Genomic DNA, 15,827 nt, shown 5'->3' with positions numbered 1-15,827 from the left:
GCTAGTTTTTATATATATATATATATATATATATATATATATATATATATATATATATATATATATATATATATATATCTGTGTGTACTCGAATTCATTAATACAACTAACACATTGATCTGTGATCCTGCATGAGGTAGCCAACCCCTAAAACACTTGGGTGGTATAACATGATTTGCTGCTAAAGGAAAGTATTATTATACATATATAAATTTTTAAAAATACAAAATTGCTTAAAATCAAAGACATGTTTATAATTAATAGCAATGAGAGCATATGAATGAAATGAAACCATTGATTGAATTAATGGTTAAAGTCATAGCATGTTAGATACGTAAATAGAGATCAAAATGAGTTGGTAGAAAATAATTGTGAAGTGTGAATGTGTTATGATATAGGGACAGTTAGGGCCCAATTGGTTCGAGGTAGATGGAGGGAAGGGGAGGTGAGGGGGGTAATCTTGACAAAAAAGATTTCTTTTTATTAAATCATTTTTTCAAAAAAAAAAGTTTTTTATTCTTGTATTAATTGGATAAATAAGAAGAGAGGAGGCCATTCTGTATATTGGAGACTTTGTGAATGGAGTAATTCTTTGCAGAAGGGGAAAACAATTGGAGCAGAGTTCTCTCAGATCTTAAATCATTGATTCAATAAAATTTATTTCTTGTCCACTGTTTCTATCATATTTAACAAAAAATTGAATTGGACTATGTATTCAGTTTCTCGATTAGACAGCTGGAATAAGATAATCCTAGTGTATGAGATATGGAAATTCCAAATAATTGCCATGGAAAGGAAACTGTGGTCTGATCTTTTATTGTAATTGCAAACATTTCAAAATTTGATGGTGTTCTGTTCTATGCATGACTTTTCATATTTCTCTATTATCTAATGTCTTTTGAAGCTTTCCCTTTTTGTTTTGTGGATACGATTCGCGGACAGTTAGGAATCATTTTCAGTTTAAGTGTTTGCCAAACCAGGCACTTAAACAATGGTTTTCTTTCCTATATTAATCATTATTATGAGGCCTTGACATGCCATTATTGTTTAAAAAGAAAGTTTCCATCTTTAATATTGGACTTATATCTGACATTTAAATCCATGCAGAGCCTGATGTTCTTAAAGAAGTGAAGCAGAACATTGATCTGGGATCGGTGAAATTTGAGGTAGGTTATATCTTCGACATAAGTGGAGCCATGCATTTAGTTAAATACTCTGTTCCCTAGTTCTGCTGGTGTTATGGTGTCTAAAGGAAGCATTCAATAATTCACAAAAGACTATGACACGCTGTTAAAACCATATTGTCTAAGTATCTGAAATGCTTATTTTTGGGATATAATGATTGAGTAGTGTTTTGCTTTGGAGCTTGTGTCTCTTGTTTCTCATTTCTAGTTGTTATTTATGAATAATGTCATTTATGTCTGTTTGCTTTGCATCTCAGATTTGGTTTGCCTCAATTTTGAGCTGCACTTCTTTTTCTTCTCTTAACCTTCAAATGCATTTGCAAAGATAAAGTAATATTACTTGCAAATTAAAATAGACCAATTAATGGGTTTGATTTTTCTTAGATATTGCATTGGAAAATGCTATGTAGCATCAAGTTTATCTTTTCCCTCCTGTAGTTTTTACCCTTCATAGGCTAAGCTCTTTGCTTGTCTTCTGTGGCAGGTATTGTGTGACAAAGAACAAACTTCGAGAAAGGTATTTTTTAATAATAGTCTTCTGATGTTTTCATTTGGAATTGGAATATATTCATTTAAAAAGTTGCAGAAAAGCAAAAAGGAGTAGTTCTATTTTTGACATGATAATTTATATTTCAGATTTCATCGGTGGGCACATATGAGAGACGAATACTTGAGATTAACAAGAAAAGGGTGAAGGTGGTAAAGCCTGCCACCAAAACTTCTTTTCCAACTACAGAAATCCGTGGTAGTTATGCCCCTCCATTTCATGTAAGTGTGGGTGACATGAAATACATTTTCTCTCATCTCTTTGTAATGTCACTGCCAGAGTATGGCATCCATGATTTACTTGTGTTGATCTTTGAATGTATCAGGTGGAGCTTTTCAGGAATGATCAACACCGTCTAAAAATAGTAGTGGACAGTGAGAGTGAAGCTGACTTGATGGTGCAGTCCCGACACATTCGGGATGTTATCGTTCTTGTGATTAGAGGACTTGCTCAACGATTCAACAGTACTTCCCTCAATTCCCTTCTCAAGATAGAGACATGATTTTTCTTTCTTTTTTTTTTTTTTATTGAAACATTGTATAGTCGTATTCGATTTTAGAAATCAAGTTTCTGAAACCAGTTATCTCACTCAAGGTTTGCTGAGTGCAAAGTCTTGTTTTGAGAGAAAAGTTAATTGATGCCATAATTATTTCAGGCCATTAATTATTCAAGTTGTTTTTTACATGAGATAATTATCATTTACGAGTTTCACATCAAGAATTGCCTACATATCATGTATAATTTTCATTTCAGACTCACCTGACATGTGACTAATTTGGAGTTGCTCTTAGCTTTTTTTTTTGGGTCAACTTGAGAAGTGAAATATATCCATATCCTTCGCCAATGTCACGCCTGCAATGATGGCATCCGGTCCTAGCACCACACTTGCTTCACTTCCCTTCAAGATTGATGCTCCATCTGTTGATAAAGTCCACGCTCAAGGGTAGATTATTGAGTAGGGTTAATAATTCTACGAAGTCTGCTGTTGCATGTTAAATGCAAGTGTGCAAGTATAGAAAATCATGACATAATAAAGTGATAGTAGATATCATTTCCTCGAGTATTTATATGGCTAAGTTTTAACTTTTTTTAGATTTATAAGTTTAATTAATTAGTCAAGATCCTAAGAAAACAAGTAACAACGATAAATATTTCGAGTTGACAGTAAAACGTAAATTTAGATAGTTTGAATTGCTCGAGAGAAAATACTCTAAGCATATTATTGGCCAATTCTAACATATGGTAGACTTGATACTTCATCAAGTCTTCCATGATGTACAAATTGGCAATATTATTGTAATAAATACGAATTTTATAAAATCGATCCTTGGATTGAAAGTTTATATCGTATAGATCATCTATATTATTTTTTTTAAAAAAAATCGAAAATTATTTGATATGTTATTAAGATCCATCAAAATTAACGGTTTATGGGTTTTTATTGAATATCGTTAATTTTGATTGGTCTCAATTACAACATATTTTATCGATAATATTTTATATATTTTTTAAATAAGATCCCTCTTCCTCTCTTATTTCTCCATGAATGCAACTGGTAAAGATGAATATCCTAATTTTCCGAACAATATCTGGCAGATGAACAACCATACATAGATAAGAAAGTTCTGAGATCACAGGATTGTTAAAGGAGTTTTTTCTAATGTTTCATAGACTTCCTAGTGTATTCTATCTTATTTTATGTGCCTTGAACTTGTAACTGCGTTCTTGCGTTCATCTGCTTCTTCATATTCTCAGAAATTGTCCTTATTTGATTTGAATCTCCCAGCCCAATCTATGAATCGATTGATATAGCCTATTCAATTGTGCGAGTGGAAGTTTTCTCTCCCCCTCATTTTTTTTTTACCCCCAGAAAATCCCATTTTGTCCCTTGCGGTATAAAAATTTTTTGCCAGAAAACTTCGGTTTATACGAACCGCAGGCCAAGGACTTCGGTTTATATAAACCACTCGCTGAATTACTTCGGTTTATGTTAACCGAAGTGTTTCTATATATAAATACTCTGCTGTCACTTCTTATTCTACACAAAACGAAAATCAAAAAAGCTTACGGGAAGAAGATCGATTTTTCACGCATTTGAGGCTTGAAATCAAGATTGGAGCATCATCTAATGGATTCAACACGCACCAAAGCTCAAAACTCAGGTAAACACCGATTTAAATTCGTTTTTTCTAGCTATCACAGGCTCTGTTTTCGTAGGGGTTCTGACAGTAACCCTTCGGTTAATGGAAACCGAAGTATAGGTTATATGACCTTCGGGTTATACGAACCGAAATATTGGTCCACTGCCTTTGGCTTGACTTGGCTTCATATTGACTTATAAATTGTACTCCTAATTGCATAATAGTGTCCTATGTGTTTAATTAGTATTGTAATAGGATTGTAACTATTATATGTGGTTGATTGATTTTTTTTTGCATTTGCTTATGTTGTAGTTATGGAAGGCGAAATTTACGAAGTTGACGAAGATAAACCGAGGCGACCTGTTGTGCTTGGCCTTTTTGCAACGGGCATTGTTCCAGCTGTTGCTCAACCAAGTAATCCTCCTAATGTGCCGCAACCGATAGAAATAGACACATCGTCTCACTTTGCGACTGATAGGCAAAAGAGAGACAGAGATGAGTTGATCAAATGGGCTCGAAGTGTGTCAGAAAGTTTAAGGTTCGCCATTATAGTTAGGCGATCCGATTCGGGCGAAAAGAGAAAGGCTCAATTGGTGTTAGAGTGTGAACGTAGTGGGAAGTATGTTCCAGCCAAGAAGAAGTTGAAATCCGATTCGTCCGGAACGAGAAAATGCGAATGTCCATTCCGACTTCGTGGTTATTACAACAAGGAAACAAAACTATGGCGTTTGACTGTTGTCAACGGTATGCATAACCACGAGTTGGACAAAGGGCTTGAAGGGCATCTCGTGGCGGGGCGTTTGAAACCGCAGGAGAAGGATTTTATGGACGAGATGACAAGGAATGCGGTGGCTCCAAAAAAACATATTGTCCACATTAAAGGAGAGAGATCCAGAGAACAAGACCTCGGCAAAGCAAGTGTACAACGCTCGTCATAGGTACAGAGCTAAAATGAGGGCGTCCATGACTGAGATGCAACACTTATGCAAAAGGCTTGACGATAACAAGTACTTCTTCAAGTATCGGACGATTGTTGAAGATGGAGTTGAACATCTTCAAGATATATTCTTTGCACATCCGAGGTTCGTAACGTTGTTAAACTCTTTTCATACTGTGTTGATGATGGACTCCACATACAAAACCAACAAGTACAAAATGCCGCTGTTTGAGATAGTCGGATTCACTTTCACCAAGAAGACATTCAACGTTGCTTTTGCCTGGCTCGGTAACTGCAACACCCGAACCCGTTATTTAAGTAATTCTTCCTTTATTAAATCTTTTTCAAAATACGCAACGGAAAATTTCAATTTAATTTATAGAATATTAGTTCTAGGTATTACACTCCACTTTACAAAATAATACTAACATGATTACTTAATAAAAACTCGTTTTATACAATATAAATTCCCTTATAAAAGATACATTTTTCCAATCTAAATACATGAGTCATGAATGACTCTATATACTATATACAACCCCCTTTCCCGTGTCACAATCAGAGCGGAGCTTCACCAAAGACTCGAACAACGAAAGACACATATCCTGTAAAATCTGGACCCCCAACGGTCCAGCACATAACACATAAAAGAGAGTTAGAAGTCATACTCAAATAATATCCAAGTGTAAGTAAATAAACATAACACTTCATCATATTCTAACTCATTAGCATGCTTCATATTCAATTACTTATGAATACCACATAATTGAAATAAAACTTCATTCGTAATCATCAAACAATTAATGTCTAACACATAAAGACATTTCATCAACAAGTACAAATAATGTCACTTATCCATCATCATGTAGACAAATACATCAAACAATTCCAATTATGTGTCACATACCAATTATCATATAATGTACACATAACCTAATGCAAATCTAATGCTTCAACTTCATGCTATGTCATCCTAGACATTTCTAATGTGTAACGACCCATTTTTCGTATTCGTATATTTTATTAAATGTTATTTTATTTATTAATTGGCTTATATTATTTTAGTGAGCGACGAATAATTATTTAGCCAAGCGTAAGTTATTAGACGCGAGAACCTTTGTTTTGGGCTTAATGGGCGTGAGAGGCCATATGGGCCTAAGCCAATTGGGCTTGGTTCATGACTTTTATGGAGAGGTATTTAAGGAAAACTTGTCATGAGACTTAGCTCATTTCATGATCTTTTGTCTTAGAAGCAAGATAGAGCAAGAGCTAGGGTTTGATCAAGAGAGAAAGCTTGAGCGAGAGAAGGCTTGGATCATCATCTTTGCTTAAGGTAAGAGATTAGAATTCGTGATTCTTGAGTGGCAAGGAGAGGGGAGATTGTCTATGTCTCCATTCCCGAACTCTCCCACTCAATTTCTTTTAGACTTTTGATTAAGCTTTTGTATGTGAGTATGATGTTCTTCATCATCACTTTGTATGTGTTAATCACTAGATTGATTTCATGATAAATATGTATGTGTTTGAATCATGTTTGAAAAGTTTATGAAAGTTGCTTAAAACTCAAGAAATTGGCATGATTTTGATTGTTAGAGGTATTTGGATGTTTGGAAGGGATGATTAATGTTCCTTGATACCATATATGCTTGGAATAGCTGTTTATAAGAATTTATAACATGTTTGAATGAATTTTTGAGTGGATTCAAGGTTAAACCGCCTTATTGAAACTCAAGAACAGATATTTTTCTGGTATAGTTCGCTAAGCGACCAGGAGTTCGCTGTAGCGAACATGTTCGCTGAAGCTCGCCAATGCTCGCCATGAGCAGGTGACTTCCGGGTGAGGTTCGCGTAGGCTCGCTAAGCCTTCGCTCAGCGAATAGTTCGCTGAAGCTCGCCAATGCTCGCCATGAGCAGGTGACTTCCTGGTGAGGTTCACCATGTCTCGCTAAGGCTTCGCTTAGCGAAGGCCTCTGTGACAGCAATTTTTGTTGATGTTTGTAAGTGTGATTAGGCACTTGTAACATGGTTTAATGGTATCCTTACATGATTGTTGATACATGTTGATACTATTAATGCTTATTGTTAATCGTTATATGATTGATAAACGTGTATGCAATAAGTTGTAGCTTAAAGTGAGCAATGTTATGTTTTGGCATTAATTTGCAATGTTAAGTGAATGTGTTAGGATTTGTGTTCCCGCATTCATAAAAGAGTAGCTTCGAGCTAGAGAATATCATATGGTTGATATGTGTATACATACATGCATTCATGATTGTATGTGAACATTGGAAACTTGGGTTCCAATAACGAAAATGGATTATGTGTCCATAATGAAACCGAGGATCGGATTAGATGAATCCATGAGTCCGGAGTTGCTATCCAACAGGATATAAAACTGTGTTGGCTTATCCAAGGGAGATAAGATGGTTCGGTAAGTTCCGACATATCCAGCAAGATATAAAACTGTTCTTGGTCCACCGTTGGTGTGACACCTTGGTACCACATGCATTTAGTTATGTCTAGGGATGGCATGACAGTGAATTAATTGGCATTAGATACCTTAGGGTAAATGCGCATATATTTGATAAATGGTATGTGACATTTATTTGGTTGAATTGTGTTCAACTTTATTAATTTATAATTGTTTAGTGCGATGTTTTGACGTGAGTTAGAATATGTATGATGTAGTTCGAAAGTGTAAGACCTTTCTTATACTCGTATGATATGCGGTTATGTTTTCTAACTCTCTGTTTTGTGTTATTTGCTGGACCTTTGGGGGTTCAGATATTCAGGCTGAGGACTGTGCCGACGTTTAGACTGCTGTTTTAGCTGGGTGTTGAAGTACCTTTTGGTGAGGAGACTTAGCATAGATTACTCCTCTTAGTACTAGCTTTTGGTTAGAGTTTGTAAATAGTAAATGCTCTGGTAATGTAACATCGAGTCGGGGATTACGCTTGGATTACATCGTATATCGGTGTTACCTTTTTATATGCTAGTGCTTGTATAAGTGACATCCTTAGGGATGAATATGGCTTATGTATATATATATGTATATATATGCATGCTTGGTGTGAATGAATCCGCTGTTGCTTTTCATGTTAAACTTCATGACGCTCTGTGTGTATGCTTGTGTTTTAATTACCGCGTGGCACTCTGCCTTTACACTTGTGTTTACACTGATTTTTGGTAAACAACCGCTAGTTTAAATTAATTACTTGAGAGATCAACTAGTAAATCTCGGGACAATTGTTCATGCATTTTGTTAAAGGAAATTTGGAAGTTTATCTTTGAAGACATCCTTATTTTATAAAAGAACACTATGTTTAATTTCTGAAACATATGTTAAATGCAATTAAAGCAAGTTCACTCGAACGAGGGAACTAATGAAAAGCAGAATTTGTAAATGCTTTAAGAAAATAAAGACTTATGAAAAGTAAATTTGCATTTAGAATGTAAAAGTTACAAAGAAAATGTAAAGGTTCACCGATTCATACATCTTTCTCGAGTAACTCGTTTCTCGCCTTAACATGGATACTTTGAGTGTTTGAGATTTTGTGTAAATGAATTGTGACCCCTACTTCGACTATACATACTTCTATTTATAGAAAAACTAAGCAACGTCTATCCTAACGTTAAACTACTAAACTTCAGCCACGCGTCCTCTTGCATTTGAAATGAACCAAGGCCTTTAAACCGTTGTAACCGTCGAAGTCGAATCACACTTAAATGATAAAAAATGCTCTAAGTCCATAGTTCTTGACTACTTCGATTCATTGGCTTCCATCGAAAGATTCTTCAGTCTCGAGCTATGAAGCTTTTCCATTAGGATTCTCTTGTTCTTGAAGACATTACCCTTAACCTTCATTTAAACGATAAGAGAAAGAATCTCTCTTGTTTTTGAAGACATTAAAGACTAAGGTTACTTAAATGTCTTTGGAACTGGAGATTATAACATATTTTACCTTGAGCTAAAATATGGGATAACAAATTGCCCCCAAAAATGCCTATTTCGATTTGAATGACTCGAATGAAATAAGAGATTGGCATTTTTCAAAGTACCTCTATTTCCAAACGCCATTCCTTTTATTTCGATTTGATGATGTCATGGCATTTAAGAAGATAACCGTTTCACTTCTTACAAAACTGTCACGTTCTGCATCCTTTTGAGTAGTGGGACACGCGTCAGCCTGAGAAGTTGAATCGGAACAGACAAAAGGCGCTTTTTCAGCATTTATCCCTTTTTTTAATTAAATTTTGTCTTAATCCAAGATTGCCTATAAATAGAGCTCTGTCACTTCAGTTGAAACTTTTCCAACTTCTTCCAAAGCTTTTCACGCTCCAGAAATCTCTCAAAATCTTTCTCCCAATCTTGAAACACCAAAGATTCAAAACAAATCTGAACTTACCGGATCTTTGATTACCTTCTTCAGTTCACATCTTTCAAGATCTCAGATCTACATCTTTTCTTTCGTTTTCCCAAGAACTTTCATGGCGTCTTCATCTAACAAGTTTCAAGTCCCTTTTGCTGGAAAATGGAGCGATTTCTCCGTTGCTGACGATGGAACGAAGTATGTTCCAGAACCCAAAGGTAGCAAAGAACATCGAGAAATCTGGGAAAGTCAGGTAATGATTCCCTTTGCTATTGATAAAAATGTTTATGCTTTTGGTGGTCCGATTCCGGATGATATGAACTTGACTAGGGAAGTAGATGAGATATTTCCATGTCTCGAAACTTGCGAACCTAGAATCTTTGACAGCAAACCCTATAACTTTGAATATATGCTGACAAATTATAAACCCTTTCGATCCCATCCTTATTACGGAAATAGCCTTTACCTTACTTGGCTTGATCGAATAGAACAATCTTTTGGCAAATTCTGGAAAGATTATGGAATCTTCGAGTTAATACAATTTTCTAGGATAGGGCCTAAATACCAACCTGAAATGCTCATTGCTGCGATGCATTTCTTTGAAAAATCTACCAACACCTTTCACTTCAAAAGTGGTATGATGACACCCACCCTGTTCGATGTGTCAGCTATCACAGGGTTAAGACCCACTGGCAAAACTTACAGCCCTGATGATGTTAGTGATAACATCACTTTAAACTACAAGGAAAACGCCTTCTCTGCCTTTATCCTCAAACATTCAGGACCTGAGAATGAAGAAGTCTCAGATGAGGAACATGTGGCCTTTCTCACTCTATGGCTATCCCATTATGTATTTTGCTCTCGATCTCTCCAAATTGCTAGGAAATTTATACCCATGGCTGTGCAAATACATGAAGGATGCCATTTTGCCTTAGGACGCCTTCTGCTGGCAACCCTGTATGAGTCGATTGGGGAAGTTTGTGATAACCTAAAAGGTTTAGTTCCTGCCAAATCGAAATCGAAGAAAGCCGCCACAGATGGATGTTTTCAAGCTGCTGGGCCAATGTGGCTATTACAATTGTGGTTAAATGCCACCTTTGAAAAGGAACTTGGTTTGTTCATTCCCACTGAACATCATGCTTCGATAGCTAAAAGGAAAATTGAAGGCACCCGCTTGATAAGGCTTCAACCTAATCCCCTCGAACAAAACTCTCAACAGCTTTTCATGAAGTACATGAAAATTTTCTTAGCCATTGACCAGTTCAAGCCTGAGCATGCTCCATTTGTGAAGAGAACCATTGGTCCCTCCTGGTTCGTCAAAGAGATACCAGTGTTGAATCCTAATGCTGAGGAGGAAATAAATGAAACCTGGACAGCATACTTAGATCCTACCATTTTGTCTATTCGAATTGGTACCCTATCTTCTGAATATGCATTAATTGGGTATCAACCGAATTTGGTCTCTAGACAGTTTGGCTTTTCGCAGCTTCGACCAAAGAGCATGTATATAAGAAAGAAGAACATCGTGCTTGGGACTACTGTGACTTCCACTTTGTATGAAAGGTATATGAAGATTAGTCGTGATAACGTTTATGGCTTCGAGCCATTTGACTTCAACCTTTCTTACTACTGTACACAAGAGTTTACCACCTGGTGGAGGCGCTATTTCGACAGCAAACACCTAGGAGATGCGGTGCTTATCTCGAGGTTGGAGAGTGGGTTTACTCGACCTCAGATAAAGAGAATCGAACAGCAAGTCAAGACCACAGGTAACTTGTCTTTATATATGCACTTTCTTTTACCAAATATTCTCATATTGTTTCGATTTAACCTTTTGCTTATGTTTCCTAGTTACCAAGAAACAAGCTGCAGAAACTGTTAAGACAGTTAAAGAACAAATAACACCAAAGGCAGTTGAAACAACTGGAGAGCCTTCTAAGGTACTTACTGAATCGAAACTTGTTTCCCTTTGAAAAATTCTAAGTTAAATCTTTATTTTTCTAACCCACTTCTTCTAGGCACGTAAAAGACCAACCAACGTCCCTTCCACTGAGACTGGCCCATCGAAGAAGCCAAAACCTAACACAATAGTCGTCAGTGACGAAGAAGAGGTATAAGTTTTTCTAACTTATTTTCAAAGTTCCTCCCAACTCAAATCCATTAATTCAAATGTTTCTTATCTCGACTTCTATTTGCAGGAGGAAAAAGAAGAACAAAGTTTCCAGAGAAAGAGGAGCCAGCCTCCTGTGATTATTGAAACAAATATCCCAGAAACTACTTCTGATGATCTCTCTAATGAAGAGAAGGAAAAGAAGATGAAAGAAAAGAAAGAAAAGAAGGAAAGGAAAGCAAAGAGGAAAGAAGAAAAGAAGAAAGAAGGAAAGAAAAGTTCAGAGGATCGAACCCGGGATAAAAAACATAAAAAGTCAAAGTCCTCAAGTGATCCCTCTGCAACCAACCTTAAAACTCCTTCGATCTCGAGTGAACAACAAGAGCCTACCCCTGAAGCTGAAGTTCAAGAAGATGTTGCTATGCCTGATGCTACACTCAATGAATCGGACAACATGCCCCAGCAAGACATCAATCCAGAGGTACTTGAATTACTTGCATTTTCTCATTTATCATAAATAAAGTCATATTCCCTCATATTCGATTCTGCTTTGTAGGACATTATGTCGAACAGGTCTAGTGGTGATACCTTTAAAGATAGTGAGACCACTATTTCTGAAAAAATCATACCAGAGCCTATTCAAGATCAACCAGAGCATCCTATATCTGCAGAAACTGATACTAAGACCTCCCCTTTCAAAGAATGGAACGAAAATCCAACAGTCGAGGTCGATGCTGATGAAACTTCCTCAGAGGAAGAAGATTTTGATTCTGAAGCCATAAAGGAAGCAGAGGCTGGTGGATCAGAATTGCTACCTGAAACTTCGACATCGAAGCTGTCAGCCAGCCTAGGGCTCGCTGAAGAAGAATTCATTTCCTTGCAAATTCATGATCCTGAGGCTGCTTTGAAACTTCTGATTTCTAAAACAACTACTGATCCCGTAAGTTCGAGTGGACCCAGTAATTCAACTGCTTCAGACTCAGAGATCAATTCCTCTGTTCGACAAGACTCTCTGATTTCAAAGCTATATACTGATTTCATCAATGGAGACATCTTGGCATCAGTTGAGGAGCACCCTGCTAATGCTTTTAAGCATAAATCCTTTTTGAACAAGTTGCACAACCCTCAAACTGATCTCGAAACCTTAGGGAAAGTCATCCAGCTCGAATCGATTTTGGACCAATTTGCTACTACGGTGCAAAGCCTCAAACGCAACTCTCAGAAACTTGTTGGTCAGCAGGCTGCTTATGATGCATTATTCGAGAAGGCCATGGCTGCTCAATCGAAAGTTGACCAAATGAAGGCACAAGTTCAGCAACCAGGCCTTGGGATTCAAGAATGCACCAACAATATTTCTAAGTGGGAGGCAGAGATAGAATCTCTTCGAGCCGAGATTGCTGATCGAGAGAAAAAGATTCTCGAAGAGAAAGCAAAGCGTACAAAGATTGAAGAAGCTGTTGCTGCTACCACTCAAGAATCTATCCGCGAGGCTGCGAAGGAAGGTATTTCTCACTTCAGTGCTGCCACTGTGATCAAAGAAGAGATTAAGTCTCTCGAAGATGCAATCAAGATCCAGACTGTCGAAGTTGGCCTTATCAAGGACCATTATGCTGATTTTAAATCCAAGTGTTTGTCTTAGATTTTCTGTTGATGTTTTTTAAATTCTCGAACAATTATCTGGTTTTATTTCTATTTGGTTTGTACCTTTGACAATTGCCTTTTATGGCACTTTTTACCTTGTTTATGCCATTTCAATTTCGTTTCGAATATTTATTCTGTGCTAATATTAACTTCTAAAAGCGTTGGCTTATATTTTTTCAAATACTTACCATTTATATTCAATGTTCGCTTTTCTGAAGTCAATTCTTCTATTTCATACGCACCATTCGAAAATACTTGTATTATTTTAAAAGGTCCTTCCCAATTTGGAGACCATTTGCCTAAAACTCTATCTTTTTTGTCCATAGGCAAAATAACTTTCCAAACTAAATTCCCCACGTCAAAGGTTTTTGATTTAACCTTCTTATTATAGGCCTTTGCTACTCTTTCTTTTTGTCTACTTAAAGTATCAAGCGCTCTTAGCCTTTCTTCGTCTAAATCAACCAATTCATCAAACATCATACTCCAATAGTGATCAGTTGGTATCTCCATTTGCCTTTGAATTCTGATAGATTGCAAATAAATTTCTACTGGTAACACAGCATCATGACCATATGTTAATCGAAATGGGGTAGAATTTGTTGATTCTTTAGGGGAATTTCTACATGCCCATAAGACTTGATTTAAAGTCTTGTTCCAATTTCTTGGCTTTTGAGCAATATGTTTTCTTATTAATCCAATAATAATTTTATTGGCAGCTTCTACTTGACCATTTGCTTGTGCATAATAAGGTGTCGAAGTCAAAAGTTTAAACCCTGTTTGCCTGGCGAATTCTTGCATCTTTCGACCAGTAAACACTGAACCTTGATCAGTTGTGATGGTTTCAGGAATTCCAAACCTATAAATAATGTGGTTTTGGATAAAACTTATAACTTCTTCTTGATCAACGTTAGGCAGGGGTATAGCCTCGATCCATTTGGTAAAATAATCAACACCAACTATTATGTATTTTTGATTTTTTGATGATGCTGGTTTGATTTCACCAATTAAATCCAATGCCCAACCTCTAAATGGCCAAGGTTTTATTATCGAATGTAATTCACTTGCAGGTACATGTTGGATTCCTGCATGTTTTTGACATTCTTGACAACCTTTAGCAAAATCTATGCAATCTTTTAACATAGATGGCCAGTACACGCCTTGTCGAACTAAAAGCCATTTCATCTTATGGCCGGATTGGTGAGAACCGCAAGCCCCACTATGAACATCGGATATTGCTATGTAGGCCTCATCCTCACTAAGGCATTTCAACAGTACTCCTTCGAGGGTCTTTTTAAACAATTCATTACCAATGATCACATAATTCGATGCCCTATATTTGATCTTTCGAGGAGCACTCCCGATTGGATTTTCCAAATATTCTACAATTGGTTTTCTCCAATCACCATCTATTAAATTGTCAATGACCAAAATTTGGAGTTCATCATAATTCATTTCTTTATCAGAATTATTTATGTCATTTGGTGACATCTCTGCCCCCTCAAGTTTTGGTATTGACAATTCCAATTGCATTGGCTCATTAGAAATCAATTTTTCTTTGATTTCTATTAATTGTTCTAGCTTTTCTTTGGACACTTTGTATCGTGAAGCAATCTGGGCTAAGTCATTTGCTTCTTGATTTTCTATTCGAGGAACATGTTCTATGTCAATCGAATCGAAACGTTTTAGTAACGCATTTGCTATGACAAAATAACGAATCAAATGCTCTTTGATACATTTGTATTCTTTTGTCAGTTGTTTCAAAACTAGTTCTGAATCACCTTTTATTTTAATGTCTCTTGCCCCCAGGCTTAATAATATTTCTAATCCTGCTATCAAAGCCTCATATTCAGCTTCATTGTTCGAACAAATACCATTAATCCTGTATTTGAACTTAGTAGGAATTTTTTGTGGGGAAATTATCAAAATACCTATTCCAGTACCATGTTGATGTCTAGACCCATCGAAATACAGAGTCCATGGTTCTAGAGCAATGTAATTTTGAGGTGATTCGATTGCTGAATGATCAACAATGAAGTCAGCCACTATTTGGCCTTTAATTGCTTTCAAAGGTTTGTATGAAAGTGAATACTAGAAAGAGCTAAAGCCCATCTCCCAATTCGACTATGTAAAATTGGTTTTAGCAACATATGTTTAATAACATCATAATGAGAATAAACATAAACATCAATAGGCTTTATATAATGCTTCAATTTCATACAAGAAAAGTACAAACAAAGACAAAGCTTTTCAATACTACTATATCTAGTTTCAACATCATTAAGGACTCTACTTAGATAATAAATGGCCTTTTCTTCACCATTTTCGTCCTCTTGGGCTAACATACTACCTAATGTGGTATCAGATGCTGAAATATACAACTTCATAAACTTATTTCTAATTGGTGGCATCAGAGTTGGAGGATTAGATAAATATCTTTTGATTGCATCGAATGCTTCTTGCTGATCCTGCCCCCAAGTAAAAACATCCTCTTTCTTGAGTCGAAGCAATGGCGAAAAAGCTTGGGCTTTACCACTTAGATTCGAAATGAATCTTCTCAGAAAGTTGATTTTTCCCAACAAGGATTGAAGTTGCTTTTTGTTTGTTGGAGGGTTAGTCTCCAAAATCGCTTTTGTCTTGTTTTGGTTTATCTCAATGCCTTTTTTATGCACCACAAACCCAAGGAAATCTCCTGCATGTACACAAAAAGCACATTTCAATGGATTCATTTTCAATCCATATTTCCTCATTCTTTCGAATGACTTTTTTAAACAAACCAAATGATCATTTTGTGATGATGATTTAACAATAATATCATCAATATATACTTGCATAAAAGTATCTATAAAATCATGGAAAATTGAGTTCATTGCTCTTTGGTATGTGGCTCCAGCATTTTT

At 36.2% G+C, this 15,827-nt stretch overlaps 4 protein-coding genes across 5 annotated transcripts in view; all 4 read left to right on the top strand.

Moving 5' to 3' along the window:
* The window catches only part of LOC123883667 (187-kDa microtubule-associated protein AIR9), a 32,469-nt gene extending 30,021 nt beyond the window's left edge, over positions 1-2,448 (top strand). For both annotated transcript variants that reach the window (XM_045932565.1, XM_045932566.1), the window contains 4 exons: positions 1,108-1,166; positions 1,669-1,701; positions 1,821-1,952; positions 2,057-2,448. In XM_045932565.1, coding sequence (XP_045788521.1) covers positions 1,108-1,166; positions 1,669-1,701; positions 1,821-1,952; positions 2,057-2,233 — 401 coding nt within the window. In that variant the 3' untranslated portion in view covers positions 2,234-2,448. The remainder of the gene's footprint in view (positions 1-1,107; positions 1,167-1,668; positions 1,702-1,820; positions 1,953-2,056) is intronic.
* Positions 2,449-4,186: 1,738 nt separating this feature from the next.
* Positions 4,187-4,810, top strand: LOC123886168 (iron-regulated transcriptional activator AFT2-like). Its single transcript, XM_045935505.1, has one exon. It carries the CDS (start codon positions 4,187-4,189, stop codon positions 4,808-4,810), a length of 624 nt encoding a protein of 207 aa, XP_045791461.1.
* Positions 4,811-9,754: 4,944 nt separating this feature from the next.
* On the top strand, positions 9,755-11,397 carry LOC123883664. Its single transcript, XM_045932564.1, has 3 exons — positions 9,755-10,948; positions 11,031-11,119; positions 11,198-11,397. Exons 1-3 carry the CDS (start codon positions 9,769-9,771, stop codon positions 11,294-11,296), a joined length of 1,368 nt encoding a protein of 455 aa, XP_045788520.1. The 5' UTR covers positions 9,755-9,768; the 3' UTR covers positions 11,297-11,397.
* Positions 11,398-11,851: 454 nt separating this feature from the next.
* LOC123886167 lies at positions 11,852-12,928 on the top strand. Its single transcript, XM_045935504.1, has one exon. It carries the CDS (start codon positions 11,852-11,854, stop codon positions 12,926-12,928), a length of 1,077 nt encoding a protein of 358 aa, XP_045791460.1.
* The last annotated feature ends 2,899 nt before the right edge of the window (positions 12,929-15,827 follow it).

The sequence above is a fragment of the Trifolium pratense genome, linkage group LG5, assembly GCF_020283565.1.
Source record: "Trifolium pratense cultivar HEN17-A07 linkage group LG5, ARS_RC_1.1, whole genome shotgun sequence".
Taxonomy (NCBI): domain Eukaryota; kingdom Viridiplantae; phylum Streptophyta; class Magnoliopsida; order Fabales; family Fabaceae; genus Trifolium; species Trifolium pratense.
The sequence above is the reverse complement of the archived record's forward strand: the minus strand, read 5'-3'. Positions and strand labels throughout refer to the sequence as shown.

Excerpts from the sequence above, each read along its gene's own strand:
- LOC123886168 (XM_045935505.1), top strand. The coding sequence starts at position 4,187 with ATGGAAGGCGAAATTTACGAAGTTGACGAAGATAAACCGAGGCGACCT.
- LOC123883664 (XM_045932564.1), top strand. The coding sequence starts at position 9,769 with ATGCATTTCTTTGAAAAATCTACCAACACCTTTCACTTCAAAAGTGGT. Across the intron at positions 10,949-11,030 it reads ACAGCAAGTCAAGACCACAG|TTACCAAGAAACAAGCTGCA; the intron begins GTAACTTGTCTT and ends TATGTTTCCTAG. Across the intron at positions 11,120-11,197 it reads CAACTGGAGAGCCTTCTAAG|GCACGTAAAAGACCAACCAA; the intron begins GTACTTACTGAA and ends CACTTCTTCTAG.
- LOC123886167 (XM_045935504.1), top strand. The coding sequence starts at position 11,852 with ATGTCGAACAGGTCTAGTGGTGATACCTTTAAAGATAGTGAGACCACT.